The sequence below is a fragment of the Botryllus schlosseri genome, chromosome 14 (assembly GCF_051294905.1).
Source record: "Botryllus schlosseri isolate E-star chromosome 14, Bs_hap1, whole genome shotgun sequence".
NCBI classification, from domain to species: domain Eukaryota; kingdom Metazoa; phylum Chordata; class Ascidiacea; order Stolidobranchia; family Styelidae; genus Botryllus; species Botryllus schlosseri.
This window is the reverse complement of record NC_137249.1, coordinates 20,508,814-20,532,458: the sequence shown is the minus strand read 5'-3', so window position 1 is coordinate 20,532,458 and position 23,645 is coordinate 20,508,814. Positions and strand designations below refer to the sequence as shown.

The following is a 23,645-nucleotide window of genomic DNA, read 5'->3' as shown; positions in this document are numbered from 1 at the left end:
AATATCTCTATAAGTACGATAGCCAGGGAAAAGTTATTGCGTGCAATCGATGTAACTTTCAAAATTATACACTCTGATACCGGAATTGTAGCTCCAGGCCTTCGGGAACATGGAGAAATCTTGGTCAATTTCATACCCCCCAAAATGTCGAAATATTCCGATATCTCTTTAAGTGCAATAGCCAGGGAAAAGGTATTGCGTGCAATCGATGTAACTTTCAGAGTTATACAATCTGATACCGGAATTGTAGCTCTAGGCCTTCGGGAACATGGAGAAATCTTGGTCAATTTCATACCCCCCAAAATGTGAAAATATGCCAATATCTCTCTAAGTACAATAGCCAGGGAAAAAATATTGCGTGCAATCGATGTAACTTTTAGAGTTATTCAATCTGATACCGGAATTGTAGCTCTAGGCCTTCGGGAGCATAGAAAAAACTTGGTCAATTTCATACCCCCCAAAATGTCAAAATATGCCAATGTCTCTCTAAGTACAATAGCCAAGCAAAAGTTATTGCGTGCAATCGATGTAACTTTTCGAGTTATACAGTCTGATACCGGAATTGTAGTTCTAGGCCTTCGGGAACATAGAGAAATCTTGGTCAATTTCATACCCCCCAAAATGTCAAAATATGCCAATATCTCTCTAAGTACAATAGCCAGGGAAAAGTTATTGGGTGCAATCGATGTAACTTTCAGAGTTATACACTCTGATACCGGAATTGTAGCTCTAGGTCTTCGGGAACATATAGAAATATTGGTCAATTTCATACCCCCCAAAATATCAAAATATGCCAATATCTCTCTAAGTACAATAGCGAAGGAAAAGTTATTGCGTGCAATCGATGTAACTTTCAGAGTTATACACACTGATACCGGAATTGTAGCTCTAGGCCTTCGGGAATATGGAGAAATCTTGGTCAATTTCATACCCCCTAAAATGTCAAAATATGCCAATATCTCTCTAAGTACAATAGCCAGGAAAAAGTTATTGCGTGCAATCGATGTAACTTTCAGAGTTATACACTCTGATACCGGAATTGTAGCTCTAGGCCTTCGGGAACATGGAGAAATCTTGGTCAATTTCATACCCCCCAAAATGTCAAAATATGCCAATATCTCTCTAAGTACAATAGCCAGGGAAAAGTTATTGCGTGCAATCGATGTAACTTTCAGAGTTATACACTCTGATACCGGAATTGTAGCTCTAGGCCTTCGGGAACATGGAGAAATCTTGGTCAATTTCATACCCCCCAAAATGTCAAAATATGCCAATATCTCTCTAAGTACAATAGCCAGGGAAAAGTTATTGCGTGCAATCGATGTAACTTTCAGAGTTATACACTCTGATACTGGAATTGTAGCTCTAGGCCTTCGGGAGCATGGAGAAATCTTGGTCAATTTCATACCCCCCAAAATGTCAAAATATGCCAATATCTCTCTAAGTATAATAGCCAGGGAGAAGTTATTACGTGCAATCGATGTAACTTTCAGAGTTATACACTCTGATACCGGAATTGCAGCTCTAGGCCTTCGGGAACATGGAGAAATCTTGGTCAATTTCATACCCCCCAAAATGTCAAAATATGCCAATATCTCTCTAAGTACAAAAGCCAGGGAAAAGTTATTGCGTGCAATCGATGTAACTTTCAGAGTTATACACTCTGATACCGGAATTGCAGCTCTAGGCCTTCGGGAACATGCAGAAATCTTGGTCAATTTCATACCCCCCAAAATGTCAAAATATGCCAATATCTCTCTAAGTATAATAGCCAGGAAAAAGTTATTGCGTGCAATCGATGTAACTTTCATAGTTATACACTCTGATACCGGAATTGTAGCTCTAGGCCTTTTGGAACATGGAGAAGTCTTGGTCAATTTCATGCCCCCCAAAATGTCAAAATATGCCAATATCTGTCTAAGTACAATAGCGAGGGAAAAGTTACTGCGTGCAATCGATGTAACTTTCAGAGTTATACACTCTGATACCGGAATTGTAGCTCTAGGTCTTCGAGAACATATAGAAATATTGGTCAATTTCATACCCCCCAAAATATCAAAATATGCCAATATCTCTCTAAGTACAATAGCCAGGAAAAAGTTATTGCGTGCAATCGATGTAACTTTCAGAGTTATACACACTGATACCGGAATTGTAGCTCTAGGCCTTCGGGAACATGGAGAAATCTTGGTCAATTTCATACCCCCTAAAATGTCAAAATATGCCAATATCTCTCTAAGTACAATAGCGAGGGAAAAGTTATTGCGTGCAATCGATGTAACTTTCAGAGTTATACACTCTGATACCGGAATTGTAGCTCTAGGCCTTCGGGAACATGGAGAAATCATGGTCAATTTCATACCCCCCAAAGTGTCAAAATATGCCAATATCTCTATAAGTACGATAGCCAGGGAAAAGTTATTGCGTGCAATCGATGTAACTTTCAAAATTATACACTCTGATACCGGAATTGTAGCTCCAGGCCTTCGGGAACATGGAGAAATCTTGGTCAATTTCATACCCCCCAAAATGTCGAAATATTCCGATATCTCTTTAAGTGCAATAGCCAGGGAAAAGGTATTGCGTGCAATCGATGTAACTTTCAGAGTTATACAATCTGATACCGGAATTGTAGCTCTAGGCCTTCGGGAACATGGAGAAATCTTGGTCAATTTCATACCCCCCAAAATGTGAAAATATGCCAATATCTCTCTAAGTACAATAGCCAGGGAAAAAATATTGCGTGCAATCGATGTAACTTTTAGAGTTATTCAATCTGATACCGGAATTGTAGCTCTAGGCCTTCGGGAGCATAGAAAAAACTTGGTCAATTTCATACCCCCCAAAATGTCAAAATATGCCAATGTCTCTCTAAGTACAATAGCCAGGCAAAAGTTATTGCGTGCAATCGATGTAACTTTTCGAGTTATACAGTCTGATACCGGAATTGTAGTTCTAGGCCTTCGGGAACATAGAGAAATCTTGGTCAATTTCATACCCCCCAAAATGTCAAAATATGCCAATATCTCTCTAAGTACAATAGCCAGGGAAAAGTTATTGCGTGCAATCGATGTAACTTTCAGAGTTATACACTCTGATACCGGAATTGTAGCTCTAGGCCTTCGGGAACATGGAGAAATCTTGGTCAATTTCATACCCCCCAAAATGTCAAAATATGCCAATATCTCTCTAAGTACAATAGCCAGGGAAAAGTTATTGCGTGCAATCGATGTAACTTTCAGAGTTATACACTCTGATACCGGAATTGTAGCTCTAGGCCTTCGGGAACATGGAGAAATCTTGGTCAATTTCATACCCCCCAAAATGTCAAAATATGCCAATATCTCTCTAAGTACAATAGCCAGGGAAAAGTTATTGCGTGCAATCGATGTAACTTTCAGAGTTATACACTCTGATACTGGAATTGTAGCTCTAGGCCTTCGGGAGCATGGAGAAATCTTGGTCAATTTCATACCCCCCAAAATGTCAAAATATGCCAATATCTCTCTAAGTATAATAGCCAGGGAAAAGTTATTACGTGCAATCGATGTAACTTACAGAGTTATACACTCTGATACCGGAATTGCAGCTCTAGGCCTTCGGGAACATGGAGAAATCTTGGTCAATTTCATACCCCCCAAAATGTCAAAATATGCCAATATCTCTCTAAGTACAAAAGCCAGGGAAAAGTTATTGCGTGCAATCGATGTAACTTTCAGAGTTATACACTCTGATACCGGAATTGTAGCTCTAGGCCTTCGGGAGCATTTTGAAATCTTGGTCAATTTCATACCCCCCAAAATGTCAAAATATGCCAATATCTCTCTAAGTACAATAGCCAGGGAAAAGTTATTGCGTGCAATCGATGTAACTTTCAGAGTTAGACACTCTGATACCGGAATTGTAGCTCTAGGCCTTCGGGAACATGGAGAAGTCTTGGTCAATTTCATGCCCCCCAAAATGTCAAAATATGCCAATATCTCTCCAAGTACAATAGCGAGGGAAAAGTTACTGCGTGCGATCGATGTAACTTTCAAAGTTATACACTCTGATACCGGAATTGTAGCTCTAGGCCTTCGGGAACATGGAGAGATCTTGGTCAATTTCATACCCCAAAAAATGTCAAAATATGCCAATATCTCTCTAAGTACAATAGCCAGGGAAAAGTTATTGCGTGCAATCGATGTAACTTTCAGAGTTATACACTCTTATGCCGGAATTGTAGCTCTAGGCCTTCGGGAACATGGAGAAATCTTGGTCAATTTCATGCCCACCAAAATGTCAAAATATGCCAATATCTCTCTAAGTACAATAGCCAGGGAAAAGTTATTGCGTGCAATCGATGTAACTTTCAGAGTTATACACTCTGATACCGGAATTTTAGCTCTAGGCCTTCGGGAACATGGAGAATTCTTGGTCAATTTCATGCCCCCCAAAATGTCAAAATATGCCAATATCTCTCTAAGTACAATAGCCAGGGAAAAATTATTGCGTGCAATCGATGTAACTTTTCGAGTTATACAGTCTGATACCACAATTGTAGTTCTAGGCCTTCGGGAACATAGAGAAATCTTGGTCAATTTCATACCCCCCAAAATGTCAAAATATGCCAATATCTCTCTAAGTACAATAGCCAGGGAAAAGTTATTGGGTGCAATCGATGTAACTTATAGAGTTATACACTCTGATACTGGAATTGTAGCTCTAGGCCTTCGGGAGCATAGAAAAAACTTGGTCAATTTCATACCCCCCAAAATGTCAAAATATGCCAATGTCTCTCTAAGTACAATAGCCAGGCAAAAGTTATTGCGTGCAATCGATGTAACTTTCAGAGTTATACACTCTGATACTGGAATTGTAGCTCTAGGCCTTCGGGAGCATGGAGAAATCTTGGTCAATTTCATACCCCCCAAAATGTCAAAATATGCCAATATCTCTCTAAGTATAATAGCCAGGGAAAAGTTATTGCGTGCAATCGATGTAACTTTCAGAGTTATACACTCTGATACCGGAATTGCAGCTCTAGGCCTTCGGGAACATGGAGAAATCTTGGTCAATTTCATACCCCCCAAAATGTCAAAATATGCCAATATCTCTCTAAGTACAATAGCCAGGGAAAAGTTATTGCGTGCAATCGATGTAACTTTCAGAGTTATACACTCTGATACCGGAATTGTAGCTCCAGGCCTTCGGGAACATGGAGAATTCTTGGTCAATTTCATGCCCCCAAAATGTCAAAATATGCCAATATCACTCTGAGTACAATAGCCAGGGAAAAATTATTGCGTGCAATCGATGTAACTGTCAGAGTTATACACTCTGATACCGGAATTGTAGCTCTAGGCCTTCGGGAACATGGAGAAATCTTGGTCAATTTCATACCCTTAAAAATGTCAAAATATGCCAATATCTCTTTAAGTACAATAGCCAGGGAAAAGTTATTGCGTGCATCCGATGTAACTTTCAGAGTTATACACTCTGATACCGGAATTGTAGCTCTAGGCCTTCGGGAACATGAAGAAATCTTTGTCAATTTCATACCCCCCAAAATGTCAAAATATGCCAATATCTCTCTAAGTATAATAGCCAGGGAAAAGTTATTGCGTGCAATCGATGTAACTTTCAGAGTTATACACTCTGATACCGGAATTGCAGCTCTAGGCCTTCGGGAACATGGAGAAATCTTGGTCAATTTCATACTCCCCAAAATGTCAAAATATGCCAATATCTCTCTAAGTATAATAGCCAGGGAAAAGTTATTGCGTGCAATCGATGTAACTTTCAGAGTTATACACTCTGATACCGGAATTGTAGCTCCAGGCCTTCGGGAGCATGGAGAAATCTTGGTCAATTTCATACCCCCCAAAATGTCAAAATATGCCAATATCTCTCTAAATATAATAGCCAGGGAAAAGTTATTGTGTGCAATCGATGTAACTTTCAGAGTTATACACTCTGATACCGGAATTGTAGCTCTAGGCCTTTGGGAACATGGAGAAGTCTTGGTCAATTTCATGCCCCCCAAAATGTCAAAATATGCCAATATCTCTCTAAGTACAATAGCGAGGGAAAAGTTACTGCGTGCAATCGATGTAACTTTCAGAGTTATACACTCTGATACCGGAATTGTAGCTCTAGGTCTTCGGGAACATATAGAAATATTGGTCAATTTCATACCCCCAAAAATATCAAAATATGCCAATATCTCTCTAAGTACAATAGCGAGGGAAAAGTTATTGCGTGCAATCGATGTAACTTTCAGAGTTATACACACTGATACCGGAATTGTAGCTCTAGGCCTTCGGGAACATGGAGAAATCTTGGTCAATTTCATACCCCCTAAAATGTCAAAATATGCCAGTATCTCTCTAAGTACAATAGCCAGGGAAAAGTTTTTGCGTGCAATCGATGTAACTTTCAGAGTTATACACTCTGATACCGGAATTGTAGCTCTAGGCCTTCGGGAGCATGGAGGAATCTTGGTCAATTTCATACCCCCCAAAATGTCAAAATATGCCAATATCTCTCTAAGTACAATAGCCAGGGAAAAGTTATTGCGTGCAATCGATGTAACTTTCAGAGTTAGACACTCTGATACCGGAATTGTAGCTCTAGGCCTTCGGGAACATGGAGAAGTCTTGGTCAATTTCATGCCCCCCAAAATGTCAAAATATGCCAATATCTCTCTAAGTACAATAGCGAGGGAAAAGTTACTGCGTGCGATCGATGTAACTTTCAAAGTTATACACTCTGATACCGGAATTGTAGCTCTAGGCCTTCGGGAACATGGAGAGATCTTGGTCAATTTCATACCCCAAAAAATGTCAAAATATGCCAATATCTCTCTAAGTACAATAGCCAGGGAAAAGTTATTGCGTGCAATCGATGTAACTTTCAGAGTTATACACTCTTATGCCGGAATTGTAGCTCTAGGCCTTCGGGAACATGGAGAAATCTTGGTCAATTTCATGCCCACCAAAATGTCAAAATATGCCAATATCTCTCTAAGTACAATAGCCAGGGAAAAGTTATTGCGTGCAATCGATGTAACTTTCAGAGTTATACACTCTGATACCGGAATTTTAGCTCTAGGCCTTCGGGAACATGGAGAATTCTTGGTCAATTTCATGCCCCCCAAAATGTCAAAATATGCCAATATCTCTCTAAGTACAATAGCCAGGGAAAAATTATTGCGTGCAATCGATGTAACTTTTCGAGTTATACAGTCTGATACCACAATTGTAGTTCTAGGCCTTCGGGAACATAGAGAAATCTTGGTCAATTTCATACCCCCCAAAATGTCAAAATATGCCAATATCTCTCTAAGTACAATAGCCAGGGAAAAGTTATTGGGTGCAATCGATGTAACTTTCAGAGTTATACACTCTGATACTGGAATTGTAGCTCTAGGCCTTCGGGAGCATAGAAAAAACTTGGTCAATTTCATACCCCCCAAAATGTCAAAATATGCCAATGTCTCTCTAAGTACAATAGCCAGGCAAAAGTTATTGCGTGCAATCGATGTAACTTTTCGAGTTATACAGTCTGATACCACAATTGTAGTTCTAGGCCTTCGGGAACATAGAGAAATCTTGGTCAATTTCATACCCCCCAAAATGTCAAAATATGCCAATATCTCTCTAAGTACAATAGCCAGGGAAAAGTTATTGGGTGCAATCGATGTAACTTTCAGAGTTATACACTCTGATACTGGAATTGTAGCTCTAGGCCTTCGGGAGCATGGAGAAATCTTGGTCAATTTCATACCCCCCAAAATGTCAAAATATGCCAATATCTCTCTAAGTATAATAGCCAGGGAAAAGTTATTGCGTGCAATCGATGTAACTTTCAGAGTTATACACTCTGATACCGGAATTGCAGCTCTAGGCCTTCGGGAACATGGAGAAATCTTGGTCAATTTCATACCCCCCAAAATGTCAAAATATGCCAATATCTCTCTAAGTACAATAGCCAGGGAAAAGTTATTGCGTGCAATCGATGTAACTTTCAGAGTTATAGACTCTGATACCGGAATTGTAGCTCCAGGCCTTCGGGAACATGGAGAATTCTTGGTCAATTTCATGCCCCCAAAATGTCAAAATATGCCAATATCTCTCTGAGTACAATAGCCAGGGAAAAATTATTGCGTGCAATCGATGTAACTGTCAGAGTTATACACTCTGATACCGGAATTGTAGCTCTAGGCCTTCGGGAACATGGAGAAATCTTGGTCAATTTCATACCCTTAAAAATGTCAAAATATGCCAATATCTCTTTAAGTACAATAGCCAGGGAAAAGTTATTGCGTGCATCCGATGTAACTTTCAGAGTTATACACTCTGATACCGGAATTGTAGCTCTAGGCCTTCGGGAACATGAAGAAATCTTGGTCAATTTCATACCCCCCAAAATGTCAAAATATGCCAATATCTCTCTAAGTATAATAGCCAGGGAAAAGTTATTGCGTGCAATCGATGTAACTTTCAGAGTTATACACTCTGATACCGGAATTGCAGCTCTAGGCCTTCGGGAACATGGAGAAATCTTGGTCAATTTCATACTCCCCAAAATGTCAAAATATGCCAATATCTCTCTAAGTATAATAGCCAGGGAAAAGTTATTGCGTGCAATCGATGTAACTTTCAGAGTTATACACTCTGATACCGGAATTGTAGCTCCAGGCCTTCGGGAGCATGGAGAAATCTTGGTCAATTTCATACCCCCCAAAATGTCAAAATATGCCAATATCTCTCTAAATATAATAGCCAGGGAAAAGTTATTGTGTGCAATCGATGTAACTTTCAGAGTTATACACTCTGATACCGGAATTGTAGCTCTAGGCCTTTGGGAACATGGAGAAGTCTTGGTCAATTTCATGCCCCCCAAAATGTCAAAATATGCCAATATCTCTCTAAGTACAATAGCGAGGGAAAAGTTACTGCGTGCAATCGATGTAACTTTCAGAGTTATACACTCTGATACCGGAATTGTAGCTCTAGGTCTTCGGGAACATATAGAAATATTGGTCAATTTCATACCCCAAAAAATATCAAAATATGCCAATATCTCTCTAAGTACAATAGCGAGGGAAAAGTTATTGCGTGCAATCGATGTAACTTTCAGAGTTATACACACTGATACCGGAATTGTAGCTCTAGGCCTTCGGGAACATGGAGAAATCTTGGTCAATTTCATACCCCCTAAAATGTCAAAATATGCCAATATCTCTCTAAGTACAATAGCCAGGGAAAAGTTTTTGCGTGCAATCGATGTAACTTTCAGAGTTATACACTCTGATACCGGAATTGTAGCTCTAGGCCTTCGGGAACATGGAGAAATCTTGGTCAATTTCATACCCCCCAAAATGTCAAAATATGCCAATATCTCTCTAAGTACAATAGCGAGGGAAAAGTTATTGCGTGCAATCGATGTAACTTTCAGAGTTATACACTCTGATACCGGAATTGTAGCTCTAGGCCAGTGATTCTCAACCGCGGCTCTCCGAGCCGCATGCGGCTCTCGACTGCTCTCCGTGCGGCTCTCACTAACGATGTGAAATCATTGATGCTTCTACGGAAATTCTAATTATTCATGATCATAAATAAATCGCGCCTTCAACACAACAAATGTACGTTTATGTTCACGTTTACTGACGCGAAGGTCATTCCCTGATCACAATAGAATCCTACGTAATACAAGTTGTACGGGTAGTGACGTAACATTACCGATAGTAATTTCGGTAGGCTTTAAATCCGAACCTTTACTGCTTTACTGAAGGCTCTGACCGTCTGACCTAAGCCTAATCAGGTGTCTGTAATGAGACGGGCGAAGTTTATTTCGCTCGAGACGGCGGCTCATATTAGAATACGGGTGACAAGAGACTCGGTCAATAAGACAATCAACGTTTGGGGTAACTGCAGGTACTTTATTTTCTTACTCTTTGCTTTGATCTTGATAGCGTTAGAAAATATCGGAGACTTTGGTTCAATGATAATGTCAGGTTCAGATCAACCTGCAAAGAAATCTCGCACCCTTCACTGTAAAAAATAAGCGTGGGTTTTGGGGTGGAATAGGAGTGGATATGGATGATTCACCGTAATGCAGGGGTGGACCTCTTTGTTCCTCCCCCTTTCAGGGTGGAATAGGCGTAGGAATGTTGCTACCACCCCTGCATTACAGTATATTACATCATTCCACCCTGGATAAGGCGTGGAACGGCGACCCACCTCTGATCAACTGAGGAAACATATCTGTTTACGCTATGATCATTCCAATCACCTGCGCTGTATATGTTCGCGCGAGATGCTTGCGGGGCGTTGATGTCGCGAAATTGAATGCATATGTGCTCAATGTCGCTGCTGGTTCAATCAACATATCGGACGGCCGACCGGACGGACTAGCAGTCATACCATTTATCAATACAGAGAGCGGGAGTGAAAGTATATTTATTGGTCAGCCGTGCAAATCAGCATCATTAAAGCGGAATTGAATGAGTAAAATGAAGATATAATAGTTTGTTGCTTGTTCTTTTCAGAATTTAGCAGTGAGCTTATAGCAGGAAATCGCAATTTTTTTTAACTCACAATAAGATAGATAGACGAACTTATATGATGGAATTTAAGGCGATACCGAGCTACCGTATAAAGTTTGATCTAACATTGGAATATCGTTGTCCACGGTATCGAGATAATATTATTCCAAATTACCGTAATGCAACGCCTCAGTTATTTGCGCGGCGATCCCACGAAGTCAGCTGTGTTTTCGCGGGAACCAAATTTAGGCGGCAAATCCCTTTCAACCACCGAGTTTTATAAACAAAGATGAGCTAATGGCTCGACTTACATCTTACCATCATATTCGATCAATTTCTAGTCTGAACTCAATAATGATAGGTATAATATTCATTCAGTGAATGTAGGAAGTGGCACGCACACAAAGCGAAGATACTAATATCTCATGCTGATTGATCAACCGGGTCGGTTACGCTTTAGTGGCTCACCAACCGAGGCTCGAAAACGAGAAGCGGAATGCGGAAGCTGAAAGATCGAAGTGGAAAGATGGCGAATATGTCTTGCAGTTTTACTATGAGACGAATTCCCTTATTGTCACTGTACAGAACAATAGTTGTACGTTTTAGAATATGAGTCAGTTTCATGCTGTTAAGGGATGCGGTATGAACGCATTCTATTCTCGCTGACATATATATACGGTATTTGCTCGATTGTTTCTGACGGTCGGACGCCATATTGGAGATTACGAGACCTGAAAAAAGGGAAGGTGAGACGACAATGCACTCATAAGTGTATTTTGCATGCTTCTAATTTGCCTTATCAAATTCACCTGCTTGAGTTAGAGTCAATGATTCTATATAGTCATTGAGTCAGACTTGTTTGGTTGAATTATAGTTGATTACAAACAAGTTACTGCGATCCAATGTAATTTTCTAGTATGAAACCATGCTATAGTTTATTCAGTATGGAATTGGTGTCCGCGATTGGGCGTCTGGCAGGCTGACTATCACTATCATGATTCATGAAAATTCGACTGGTTTACCAAGTCACCGTAAAGGCTATAAATTATATCTGCTCGAGCCATAGTAGTCACCACAGACGTTGATAATGTAAATTTCATCGTCTCTCCATGAGAGTGTGGGCATTAATGTGTTTGTATATTTCATGTGTATCAATGCGAGTGCGCGCGATAAAATTATAAAACATAAATTGAAATTGTATTGAAATTATTTGTGCAAAAAATATGTTGGCGGACAGCCAGAAGAAAAAAACATCTTCATCCGGACATGCTCTAGCTAGGAGCCGGAGTGGAATTGGTGGCAACGTCACGCAGGATTTTCTGTTTGATTGCTTAATTATTCTATACAGAAAAGCTCTCATCACGCAGGATTTATTTCAAAAAATGGACCGAGATTCCATATAGGGCTAGGAGTGATGCTTTCAAACTTACCATCATTAGAAATAATGGTTTGTGCCTGTGGTACAGTTTGAGTTGAAGGGGCACTGCTCTCTAAATATGATGTGGTCTCAAATTAATCAGTACAAAAATTTCATCCACATCAGCTATTCAGGATAGAAAGCCACTTAAAAGAAATTGGTGCTAAAATATTATTGAAACTATATCCATTTCACACTAGCTGCCCCTGCCTAAATAAATGTATATTGTATGGAGGTTGCTTTGTTTTTGCTGCTTCCCCTGTTGCAAAAATGTTTGATTTTCGGTTCCACACATTCAATCTCCTGAAATTTTCATTCTGGTTCAGTGCATATTTCAAAATTTGACTGCTTTGCTTTGCAGAAAGCTGTTTTGACTTATGTACCTGAAGACGAAATGAGCGTGATCAACGCGGAATCGGTTCGAAATATCCTGATTCTCCTACCATGGTTGATAAAATGAAGCGGACATTGATATCCCGAGGTTACAAAATGCTGAAATCTTATGGGTATGTTCTTCTCTTTCTGCTATCTATGTATTTGTTCCAATAAAGCTGTTGATTTTGACAGAAGCCGTGATATCTTCAAATATTTGTACCAAGTAGTTAATCTCAATCTATTAATTGCCTCTCATGATATATAGTGTTAATTAGTCATGCTGCAATTGCATGGCAATCATAATCAGGCCATGCCTAAATACGTGCACCGTTTTTGATCTAAAGAATTACGTGCTTAAGAAATGACACGTCGATGCACTTCTCTTTGATATGCTGTATCTTGTAATAAGTTAATGTTCATCTGCATGCATTAAGTGATAAACTTTGACTCAATAATATATTTTGTGATTGTGTTACAGCATCTCCAAATCTAGACTGGATTGTTTCTATACCTACCATTCTGCATGAAAGATATGTTGATCAGGTACGTGTCAAATAATCTTTGTTTTTATTTTGCAAGGTTTACATTTGATTCTGATGGTTTATAATTTAGAGAAGTGTTTCGCAACGTTTTGGCCTTGCGGAGCGGTAAAACCTAAGAACAAATTTGTATGGGAATGAATCACCATTGGCATTATACTGCTGCAATGAAACCATTGGAATAAGTTCAATGTTGATGATTAAAATAGGTCTCCACTTTCACCTGGCTGCCGAATCAGCATATATGTATTTTGGCTGGAAATTGGGGCTATACCATTACTTTTGTCGTTTGGCAGGTCTACTTATGGTGAGCGATACGACAACTTTTTGCGTCAATACTATATTCATATTGTGTCTGAAAAAAGCAATGCCCGGCCCAAGCCTGATCATACCCTATATTTCATAAGCTGATTACTATGTTGCAGTAGTCGGGAACATATGGCTCACGACCCATATATGGGCTGGCTCTTTTGGGTATAAGATATGGCTCTTTGCGAAATATTGATTTTTGTATTGAATTGATCAATATTGCAACGAGTTGTTATAAAATTTTAATCACGGCCAAAATAATTATTCTCGTGGCAGTACAAACATGTCTTTGAGGGGTAAAGACAATGTCGTCTTCAGGTTTAGGGGCTCAGACCCCCTCTTTTCAAAATCATCAAATTTAAGTTACTGTCACGCCGGCGGCCAATATCACACGCGAATATTATGTACCTGACTTGAAATCTTGAATTTCACACTACGTTGATTAATCAAAGAGCATAGCAGACAGGGCGCCACCCATTTCGAAGCTACATATGAATTGCGTTATCAAGGGTGAGGCTTGGCCCGTCTGTTCTATACGTCTCGTTTCGACCTTTATTTCCGAACAATAAATACCAGATTTTACTGTAGAAATATGGCGCACAGGAGGAATCCCATGTAGCGAGCTCGAATTAGTGTTACCATGACGTCATGAATTTTCATTTGTGACGTAACAGGTGATTGGTATGTATGGCTCTTTGAGAGTTGAGATGGAAAAAATAGGGACATATATGGCTCTTCGGACAAAAAAGGTTCCCGACCACTGCTATATAGGCTAGTCTAGTCGATATGTATGTTTGTGTGTATGTTTGACCTGATTCTTTTTTGTTATATTAACAGACGCCCAAGTATGGACACCCTGTCATTTGCTTCAATATGGCGAATGAAGAGTGGACAGTCAGTTTTGAAGCGGAACGCGTGACACAAATACACAGCATTCATGAGGTATTGGCAGTGATGATGTCAATTCATTGAGAATTGAGAATGCAATTTTTGACCCAAGATTATAAAATCTCTGACTTTCATGCCTATTAATTTTCATAAGCCGTGATTGGCTCTGTATTGATTAGTCATCAAAATCAGATATGGCACCTATTTGATACCTCCTTAGCAAAAAAAGCACTTGCTCTATAGCAGGGGGGGGCCAACCTTTTCAGCCAAATGGCCACATGAAATTTACGAACCATTGCGCGGGCCGCTCGAATGTTGATGTCCTTTTTTCGCCGTCCTATTGGAGTAAACCAGATTAGGTAACGGTAAAAATAGAACTTATATTACTACGTGTCAAAATCGATAACAATAAGCCATCTGCTAGCTATTGACGTAGCCAGGAGCCAGGCACGTTTTCGTAGATCTTGGTACGGAATATAACCATAAAATAGAATATTTCACAGCGGATTTATTTTACTTGGAATTTTTCTTACCCCTTTACACGATTTATGGTCACTTGATTTCTTGCGCCGAATTTACAGAAACGAGTTCAACTATATTCGAAAATATTAGAGAACGTGACCTGTGTCTTCCAACAAGCAACTTCACGTTTGCACTTGCAGAAAGATAGTCGGTGATGGCACCGTTGCACATAATGACTGGCGCATGCCGAAATCTTCGATATTGATATGTACAAAAGTGACACACGCAATGGTTTTTTGGATTATTGTGGCCCTGTGCTGAAAAGGCTGGTCGCCCCTGAACCGTAGTAATTGAAAGATTACAGCAATGTCATTAGGTAGTAAACTAGCTCACCGTAGTAACTAACTCTGTATTTTTCACAGAATCTCGGATACCGGCCGTTTTTCATGAAAAGTATAACCACTTCCTATTGATTGATCAGGTACGAAGCTCATCAATGTTATTTGCATATGAATCGATTTGCAACTCCACTATGTAAATTATGCACCATTGGTATTTTATTGCCGCAACTAATATAATTCGTTCAATGTTGGCGACTAAGAAAAGATCGCCACTTTCACCTGGCTGCCAGATCTGCAGCTTTTATTCCAGCTGTACCAAGTTTAATTTTTTTCCAAAATTCATGGTTTACTCCGTAGGTTTTGACTGACTCTCCATTTATGTGTCACAAATAAATTGACCGCCATCAATGAGATCACAACTATGTTGTCATGAACTAGTGAACTTGCTTCCCACAGTACCCAACTCCCGACCTTATTATTATATTTTTTACAGAATCTCAATGTAGATTGGATGATCGCAGTACCCGCCGTTTTTCACGAAAAGTATGACCACTTCCTATTGATTGATCAGGTACGAAGTTCATCATTGCTGAATTAGCATCTGAATCCATTACCACCTATGTAAATTACGCACCAATGGCATTTTATTGCAATAACTAACATAATTCGTTCAATGTTGGTGACAAAAAAAAAAGATAGCAATTTTCACCTGACTGCTTAATCTGCTTACTTTATTCAAGCAATTCTCAAACTGTGTGTCACGGATTTTGAACAAAAAACCTTGTATATTATTCAATATACGCAAAATGTTCACACGAACGTGAACCTTTCAGAGTTCTTGATCTTACCATCCCTTTATTCACGTTGTTCTGTTGATGTGAGCTCTGGGAGTTTTACTAGTAATGAAGCGAAACTGCCTCGTGATTTTCTGAACTATTTTGAGGCTTCGCGAACCCCCTGAAAGTGCTTCGTCGACCCTCTGTTGAGAACCACTGGTCTAGAATCACCTTACATCTCAACAGTCTACTTTTCAAGTTTTACTTTAAACAAAATATGCCTGATCATGCTCTTTATGTTTCATGGGCTGATTACCAGTGTTGGGATGACTCGAGTCACCTTTTTCATATGACTTGACTTGAATTTTGACTTGACTCGTGACTTGACTTGACTCGAATCACTTAGGACGTAATCATACATCTTACTTTAAAAAGGCAACTTGACTTGAATTCTGACTTGACTCGAGTCACTTGAGACGTAATCATACACCTTACTTCAAAAAGGCAAATTGACTTGAATTCTGACATGACTCGTGACTTGACTTGACTCGAGTCACTTGAGACGTAATCATACATCTTGCTTCTAAAAGGCAACTTGACTTGAATTCTGACTTGACTCTAGTCGAAATGACTCGTCACTCGAAGGTAGTGGCTTGATCCCAACACTGCTGATTACTAAAAGTCTGTGCCTGTGTGGTGTGCTGTGTAGATTTGTCCTAATTCTTTTTTGATATAATAACAGACACCTAAACACGGAAATGGATACCCGGTGATTTGTTTTGATACGACGAATGAAGAGTGGACAGTCGGCTTTGAAGGCCAACGCGTGACACAAATACGCAGCTTTCATCAGGCATTGGCGGTGATGATATCAATTCATTGGGTCTTCAACATGAAATTTTCACCCAAGATTAAAAGATCTCTCACTTTCATGTCAATTTTTCTCGCTCGCGTGCCTAATTTAAAGGCCACTGGTGCTGTTCGCACCAAACTTCGCGAGATTAGTGACTAATTTGCAAATGAGTTGCCTGAAATGATGACGATGTTTGGTAATTTATGTCAACATGCGAGCCATAATGAACACTTCAATAAACATCACAAAAACCGATATGGTATATAAGAGTGCAGCAGGAATAGGCGTTTGACAAAGATATGGGTTGGTATTGGTAACCGGAGATTGAGCGTTTGATGAAGATATTCGGGCAGGATATAGGTTGTTATGCCTTGGTTTGACTTTTGTAAAGCATATCCCAAGGTTGATATATCCCGATAGGTAAGGGTTATATCCAGACAGGGGTAGATAGACCAGTCTACCCTGTGGCGTGGTTGGACCAGTCTACCCTGTGGCGTGGTTAGACCAGTCTACCCTGTGGCGTAGGTAGACCAGTCCACCCTACCCTTCTGATCATGGGGTGGCATTTTGATCCACCTCTAGGGGTAGGCCCAGTTTTTACAGTGTTGTGCAAGAAAATCGGGCCTTTCAAAGTGAATGGGAAGAGGCGTATTTTCAAATTGAGGAAAACGGCAAAGCGAAATGCCTTCTGTGCCCTATAATAATAAACGGTGTAAAATCTTTCAACGTTAAGAGGCATTATAAAACACATGCGGGAAAATACGACGTCTATCAAGGTGAATCAAGGAAACGGAAGTTAGAATGTCTGAAAGCAGAGCGTAGCAAACAAGGAAAAATGTTTTTAAAAAAAAAAGAACCCGAAGAGGTAACAATAACATCATATAAGATCAGTCATCTATTGGCCAGCAATATGAAGCCATATTCTGATGGCGAAATTACGAAGCAGGCTATTGTTTTGTTTACCGAAGACAATTGTTCTCCTGCCATTCAGCAGAAAGCTAAAAAATTGCAGCTTAGCAATGATACAGTAACGCGTCGTGTCGATTGCATATCCCAAGATCTGCATGAGCAACTTATTCACAAGTCGCAAGATTTTTCTTACTACTCGCTTGCTCTTGACAGCACTAACGACATTACCGACATAGAGCAATTAGCTGTATTCATCCGGGGAGTCATGCCAGATTTCAAGATTTGCGAGGAGTTTCTTACTTTGCGATCTATTCATGGCACAACGAAGGGAACCGACATGTTTCGTGAATTTCATGCTACTCTTCAAGAAGCGCATTTAGACCCATCGAAATTATATTCATTGGCGACAGATGGCTGCCCAGCAATGCTCGGCAAAAATCTAGGTCTTCAAGGACTCGTCAACAAATGGCGTGCTGAACAGAATCTTGACGCTGTGACTTGGCAACACTGCATTATACACCAGGAAAGTCTTGTTGCTAAATCATTAAAGATGTCCAATGTGACAGATATAGTAATATCGACCGTAAATTGGATTCGAGCAAACGCACTTAACCATCGAAAATTCAAGGCTTTTCTCACCGATATTGATGCTGACCATGGAGACTTGATCATGTTCACCGCTGTACGATGGCTAAGCCGAGCTGCATGCCTCAAAAGATTTTACGCGCTACTTCCTGAGATTAAAATATTTGTCGAAGGAAAGAAAGACATCCCTCAGTTGGGAAACGAACACTGGGTTGCTGACTTGGCGTTCATGGTGGATATTACCTCACACCTGTCGTCACTAAATCGGAACTTACAAGGAAATAACAAGCTCTGTTACGCCTGGTACGGGACAGTGTCTGGTTTCATTGAGAAATTGTGTCTTTGGAGAAAGCACCTAGAGGAGGGTGTTACGACACATTTTGTAACGCTTTCAAACCACCGACAGAATGGATCATTCAAAACATATGACCAGGTTATTAGTACCTTGATTGACGGGTTTAAACGTCGAATAGAGGGAATGCATCATTCCGTACCCCTGATGAATATATTTTCAAACCCAATGGCAGTAGATGCCGCCACTGCCCCTGATATTTTTCAGATGGAACTGCTGGACTTGCAGTCCGATATAGAATTGCGACTGTTGTTTCAAAGCAATGGACTCCTTGAATTTTGGGGTGCTGTTCCTGAAGAAAAATACCCCAACCTGATAGCTAACGCATCGAAGAATGCCTGCATGTTCGGTTCAACCTATGTATGTGAAGCCCTTTTCAGCAAATTAGTGAGGATCAAAAGCAAATATCGCAACCGATTGACTGATCGTCATCTGAAACAGCTCTTGTGCACAGCTTCCTCCACGATGAAACCTCGTTATGACAAACTTGTGAAAAATCAAATTCAATTTCAAGTTTCGCACTAAGTTGCAAAATAGATAGTGATCACCACAGATTTAGCGTCACGCCTTGTTCATCCAAACTCAATTCACATGCTCTCGGAACTCAGAAAGATTGTGGATTAAGTCTCAATAAACATGTTGTGACGCTAAATCTGTGGTGATCACTATCTATTTACTATCTGGAAGAATGTAAATTGTAAATCATCCGCAATCGGCTTCAACGGTGAAGGGTATACCTCGGTATACCATCGGTGAAGGGACGAGGCTGGGTAACGTCGTTTCGGAAGTTGTCCGTATGGGGAGTGCCCGCTGTCACAGTGTCGTCTGGGGAAATTGTCGTATTTGTTTTGGCCGTCGCTGTTTGAGCCAATCGCGGTTTTGGCCGTCGCTGTTATGGCCGTCGCTGTTGTGGCCAGTCGGTGTTTTGGCCGTCGCTATTAAGGCCGTCGCTATTTTAGCCGTACACCATTTCGTTGATACCATTTTTGATGATATTTTTCTATTCTCAATAAATTACGTTATTCGTGCCATCATGCGGCTCCCGACAGAGTTGAGGTTCATAAAATGGCTCCCACAGTGAAAAAGCTTGAGAACCACTGCTCTAGGCCTTCGGGAACATGGAGAAATCATGGTCAATTTCATACCCCCCAAAGTGTCAAAATATGCCAATATCTCTATAAGTACGATAGCCAGGGAAAAGTTATTGCGTGCAATCGATGTAACTTTCAAAATTATACACTCTGATACCGGAATTGTAGCTCCAGGCCTTCAGGAACATGGAGAAATCTTGGTCAATTTCATACCCCCCAAAATGTCGAAATATTCCGATATCTCTTTAATTGCAATAGCCAGGGAAAAGGTATTGCGTGCAATCGATGTACCTTTCAGAGTTATACAATCTGATACCGGAATTGTAGCTCTAGGCCTTCGGGAACATGGAGAAATCTTGGTCAATTTCATACCCCCCAAAATGTCAAAATATGCCAATATCTCTCTAAGTACAATAGCCAGGGAAAAAATATTGCGTGCAATCGATGTAACTTTTAGAGTTATACAATCTGATACCAGAATTGTAGCTCTAGGCCTTCGGGAGCATAGAAAAAACTTGGTCAATTTCATACCCCCCAAAATGTCAAAATATGCCAATGTCTCTCTAAGTACAATAGCCAGGCAAAAGTTATTGCGTGCAATCGATGTAACTTTTCGAGTTATACAGTCTGATACCGGAATTGTAGTTCTAGGCCTTCGGGAACATAGAGAATTCTTGGTCAATTTCATACCCCCCAAAATGTCAAAATATGCCAATATCTCTCTAAGTACAATAGCCAGGGAAAAGTTATTGGGTGCAATCGATGTAACTTTCAGAGTTATACACTCTGATACTGGAATTGTAGCTCTAGGCCTTCGGGAGCATGGAGAAATCTTGGTCAATTTCATACCCCCCAAAATGTCAAAATATGCCAATATCTCTCTAAGTATAATAGCCAGGGAAAAGTTATTGCGTGCAATCGATGTAACTTTCAGAGTTATACACTCTGATACTGGAATTGTAGCTCTAGGCCTTCGGGAGCATGGAGAAATCTTGGTCAATTTCATACCCCCCAAAATATCAAAATATGCCAATATCTCTCTAAGTACAATAGCCAGGAAAAAGTTATTGCGTGCAATCGATGTAACTTTCAGAGTTATACACACTGATACCGGAATTGTAGCTCTAGGCCTTCGGGAACATGGAGAAATCTTGGTCAATTTCATACCCCCTAAAATGTCAAAATATGCCAATATCTCTCTAAGTACAATAGCGAGGGAAAAGTTATTGCGTGCAATCGATGTAACTTTCAGAGTTATACACTCTGATACCGGAATTGTAGCTCTAGGCCTTCGGGAACATGGAGAAATCATGGTCAATTTCATACCCCCCAAAGTGTCAAAATATGCCAATATCTCTATAAGTACGATAGCCAGGGAAAAGTTATTGCGTGCAATCGATGTAACTTTCAAAATTATACACTCTGATACCGGAATTGTAGCTCCAGGCCTTCGGGAACATGGAGAAATCTTGGTCAATTTCATACCCCCCAAAATGTCGAAATATTCCGATATCTCTTTAAGTGCAATAGCCAGGGAAAAGGTATTGCGTGCAATCGATGTAACTTTCAGAGTTATACAATCTGATACCGGAATTGTAGCTCTAGGCCTTCGGGAACATGGAGAAATCTTGGTCAATTTCATACCCCCCAAAATGTGAAAATATGCCAATATCTCTCTAAGTACAATAGCCAGGGAAAAAATATTGCGTGCAATCGATGTAACTTTTAGAGTTATTCAATCTGATACCGGAATTGTAGCTCTAGGCCTTCGGGAGCATAGAAAAAACTTGGTCAATTTCATACCCCCCAAAATGTCAAAATATGCCAATGTCTCTCTAAGTACAATAGCCAGGCAAAAGTTATTGCGTGCAATCGATGTAACTTTTCGAGTTATACAGTCTGATACCGGAATTGTAGTTCTAGGCCTTCGGGAACATAGAGAAATCTTGGTCAATTTCATACCCCCCAAAATGTCAAAATATGCCAATATCTCTCTAAGTACAATAGCCAGGAAAAAGTTATTGCGTGCAATCGATGTAACTTTCATAGTTATACACTCTGATACCGGAATTGTAGCTCTAGGCCTTTGGGAACATGGAGAAGTCTTGGTCAATTTCATGCCCCCCAAAATGTCAAAATATGCCAATATCTGTCTAAGTACAATAGCGAGGGAAAAGTTACTGCGTGCAATCGATGTAACTTTCAGAGTTATACACTCTGATACCGGAATTGTAGCTCTAGGTCTTCGGGAACATATAGAAATATTGGTCAATTTCATACCCCCCAAAATATCAAAATATGCCAATATCTCTCTAAGTACAATAGCCAGGAAAAAGTTATTGCGTGCAATCGATGTAACTTTCAGAGTTATACACACTGATACCGGAATTGTAGCTCTAGGCCTTCGGGAACATGGAGAAATCTTGGTCAATTTCATACCCCCTAAAATGTCAAAATATGCCAATATCTCTCTAAGTACAATAGCGAGGGAAAAGTTATTGCGTGCAATCGATGTAACTTTCAGAGTTATACACTCTGATACCGGAATTGTAGCTCTAGGCCTTCGGGAACATGGAGAAATCATGGTCAATTTCATACCCCCCAAAGTGTCAAAATATGCCAATATCTCTATAAGTACGATAGCCAGGGAAAAGTTATTGCGTGCAATCGATGTAACTTTCAAAATTATACACTCTGATACCGGAATTGTAGCTCCAGGCCTTCGGGAACATGGAGAAATCTTGGTCAATTTCATACCCCCCAAAATGTCGAAATATTCCGATATCTCTTTAAGTGCAATAGCCAGGGAAAAGGTATTGCGTGCAATCGATGTAACTTTCAGAGTTATACAATCTGATACCGGAATTGTAGCTCTAGGACTTCGGGAACATGGAGAAATCTTGGTCAATTTCATACCCCCCAAAATGTGAAAATATGCCAATATCTCTCTAAGTACAATAGCCAGGGAAAAAATATTGCGTGCAATCGATGTAACTTTTAGAGTTATTCAATCTGATACCGGAATTGTAGCTCTAGGCCTTCGGGAGCATAGAAAAAACTTGGTCAATTTCATACCCCCCAAAATGTCAAAATATGCCAATGTCTCTCTAAGTACAATAGCCAGGCAAAAGTTATTGCGTGCAATCGATGTAACTTTTCGAGTTATACAGTCTGATACCGGAATTGTAGTTCTAGGCCTTCGGGAACATAGAGAAATCTTGGTCAATTTCATACCCCCCAAAATGTCAAAATATGCCAATATCTCTCTAAGTACAATAGCCAGGGAAAAGTTATTGGGTGCAATCGATGTAACTTTCAGAGTTATACACTCTGATACTGGAATTGTAGCTCTAGGCCTTCGGGAGCATGGAGAAATCTTGGTCAATTTCATACCCCCCAAAATGTCAAAATATGCCAATATCTCTCTAAGTATAATAGCCAGGGAAAAGTTATTGCGTGCAATCGATGTAACTTTCAGAGTTATACACTCTGATACCGGAATTGCAGCTATAGGCCTTCGGGAACATGGAGAAATCTTGATCCATTTCATACCCCCCAAAATGTCAAAATATGCCAATATCTCTCTAAGTACAATAGCCAGGGAAAAGTTATTGCGTGCAATCAATGTAACTTTCAGAGTTATACACTCTGATACCGGAATTGTAGCTCTAGGCCTTCGGGAACATGGAGAATTCTTGGTCAATTTCATGCCCCCCAAAATGTCAAAATATGCCAATATCTCTCTGAGTAGAATAGCCAGGGAAAAATTATTGCGTGCAATCGATGTAACTGTCAGAGTTATACACTCTGATACCGGAATTGTAGCTCTAGGCCTTCGGGAACATGGAGAAATCTTGGTCAATTTCATACCCTTAAAAATGTCAAAATATGCCAATATCTCTTTAAGTACAATAGCCAGGGAAAAGTTATTGCGTGCAACCGATGTAACTTTCAGAGTTATACACTCTGATACCGGAATTGTAGCTCTAGGCCTTTGGGAGCATGGAGAAATCTTGGTCAATTTCATACCCCCCAAAATGTCAAAATATGCCAATATCTCTCTAAGTATAATAGCCAGGGAAAAGTTATTGCGTGCAATCGATGTAACTTTCAGAGTTATACACTCTGATACCGGAATTGTAGCTCTAGGCCTTTGGGAACATGGAGAAGTCTTGGTCAATTTCATGCCCCCCAAAATGTCAAAATATGCCAATATC

At 40.1% G+C, this 23,645-nt stretch overlaps 1 protein-coding gene across 2 annotated transcripts; it reads left to right on the top strand.

The window, feature by feature from the left end:
• Positions 1 to 10,110: 10,110 nt before the first annotated feature.
• Positions 10,111 to 16,746, top strand: LOC145455506 (uncharacterized). Of its 2 annotated transcripts, XM_080333487.1 has the most exons (7): positions 10,111 to 11,277; positions 12,310 to 12,454; positions 12,802 to 12,866; positions 14,009 to 14,113; positions 14,944 to 15,002; positions 15,356 to 15,433; positions 16,381 to 16,746. In XM_080333487.1, the coding sequence occupies exons 2-5, from the start codon at positions 12,451 to 12,453 to the stop codon at positions 14,992 to 14,994; spliced, it is 225 nt and encodes a 74-aa protein (XP_080189613.1). In that variant the 5' UTR covers positions 10,111 to 11,277; positions 12,310 to 12,450; the 3' UTR covers positions 14,995 to 15,002; positions 15,356 to 15,433; positions 16,381 to 16,746. The 2 variants fall into 2 exon arrangements, with proteins under 2 accessions (XP_080189613.1, XP_080189612.1); XM_080333486.1 differs by lacking the exon at positions 10,111 to 11,277 and having other exon boundaries at positions 11,311 to 12,454; positions 14,942 to 15,002.
• The last annotated feature ends 6,899 nt before the right edge of the window (positions 16,747 to 23,645 follow it).

Coding starts and splice junctions, on each gene's coding strand:
- LOC145455506 (XM_080333486.1), top strand. Junction 15,003..15,355: donor ACTTCCTATTGATTGATCAG/GTACGAAGCTCA, acceptor TATTTTTTACAG/AATCTCAATGTAGATTGGAT. Junction 15,434..16,380: donor ACTTCCTATTGATTGATCAG/GTACGAAGTTCA, acceptor ATATAATAACAG/ACACCTAAACACGGAAATGG.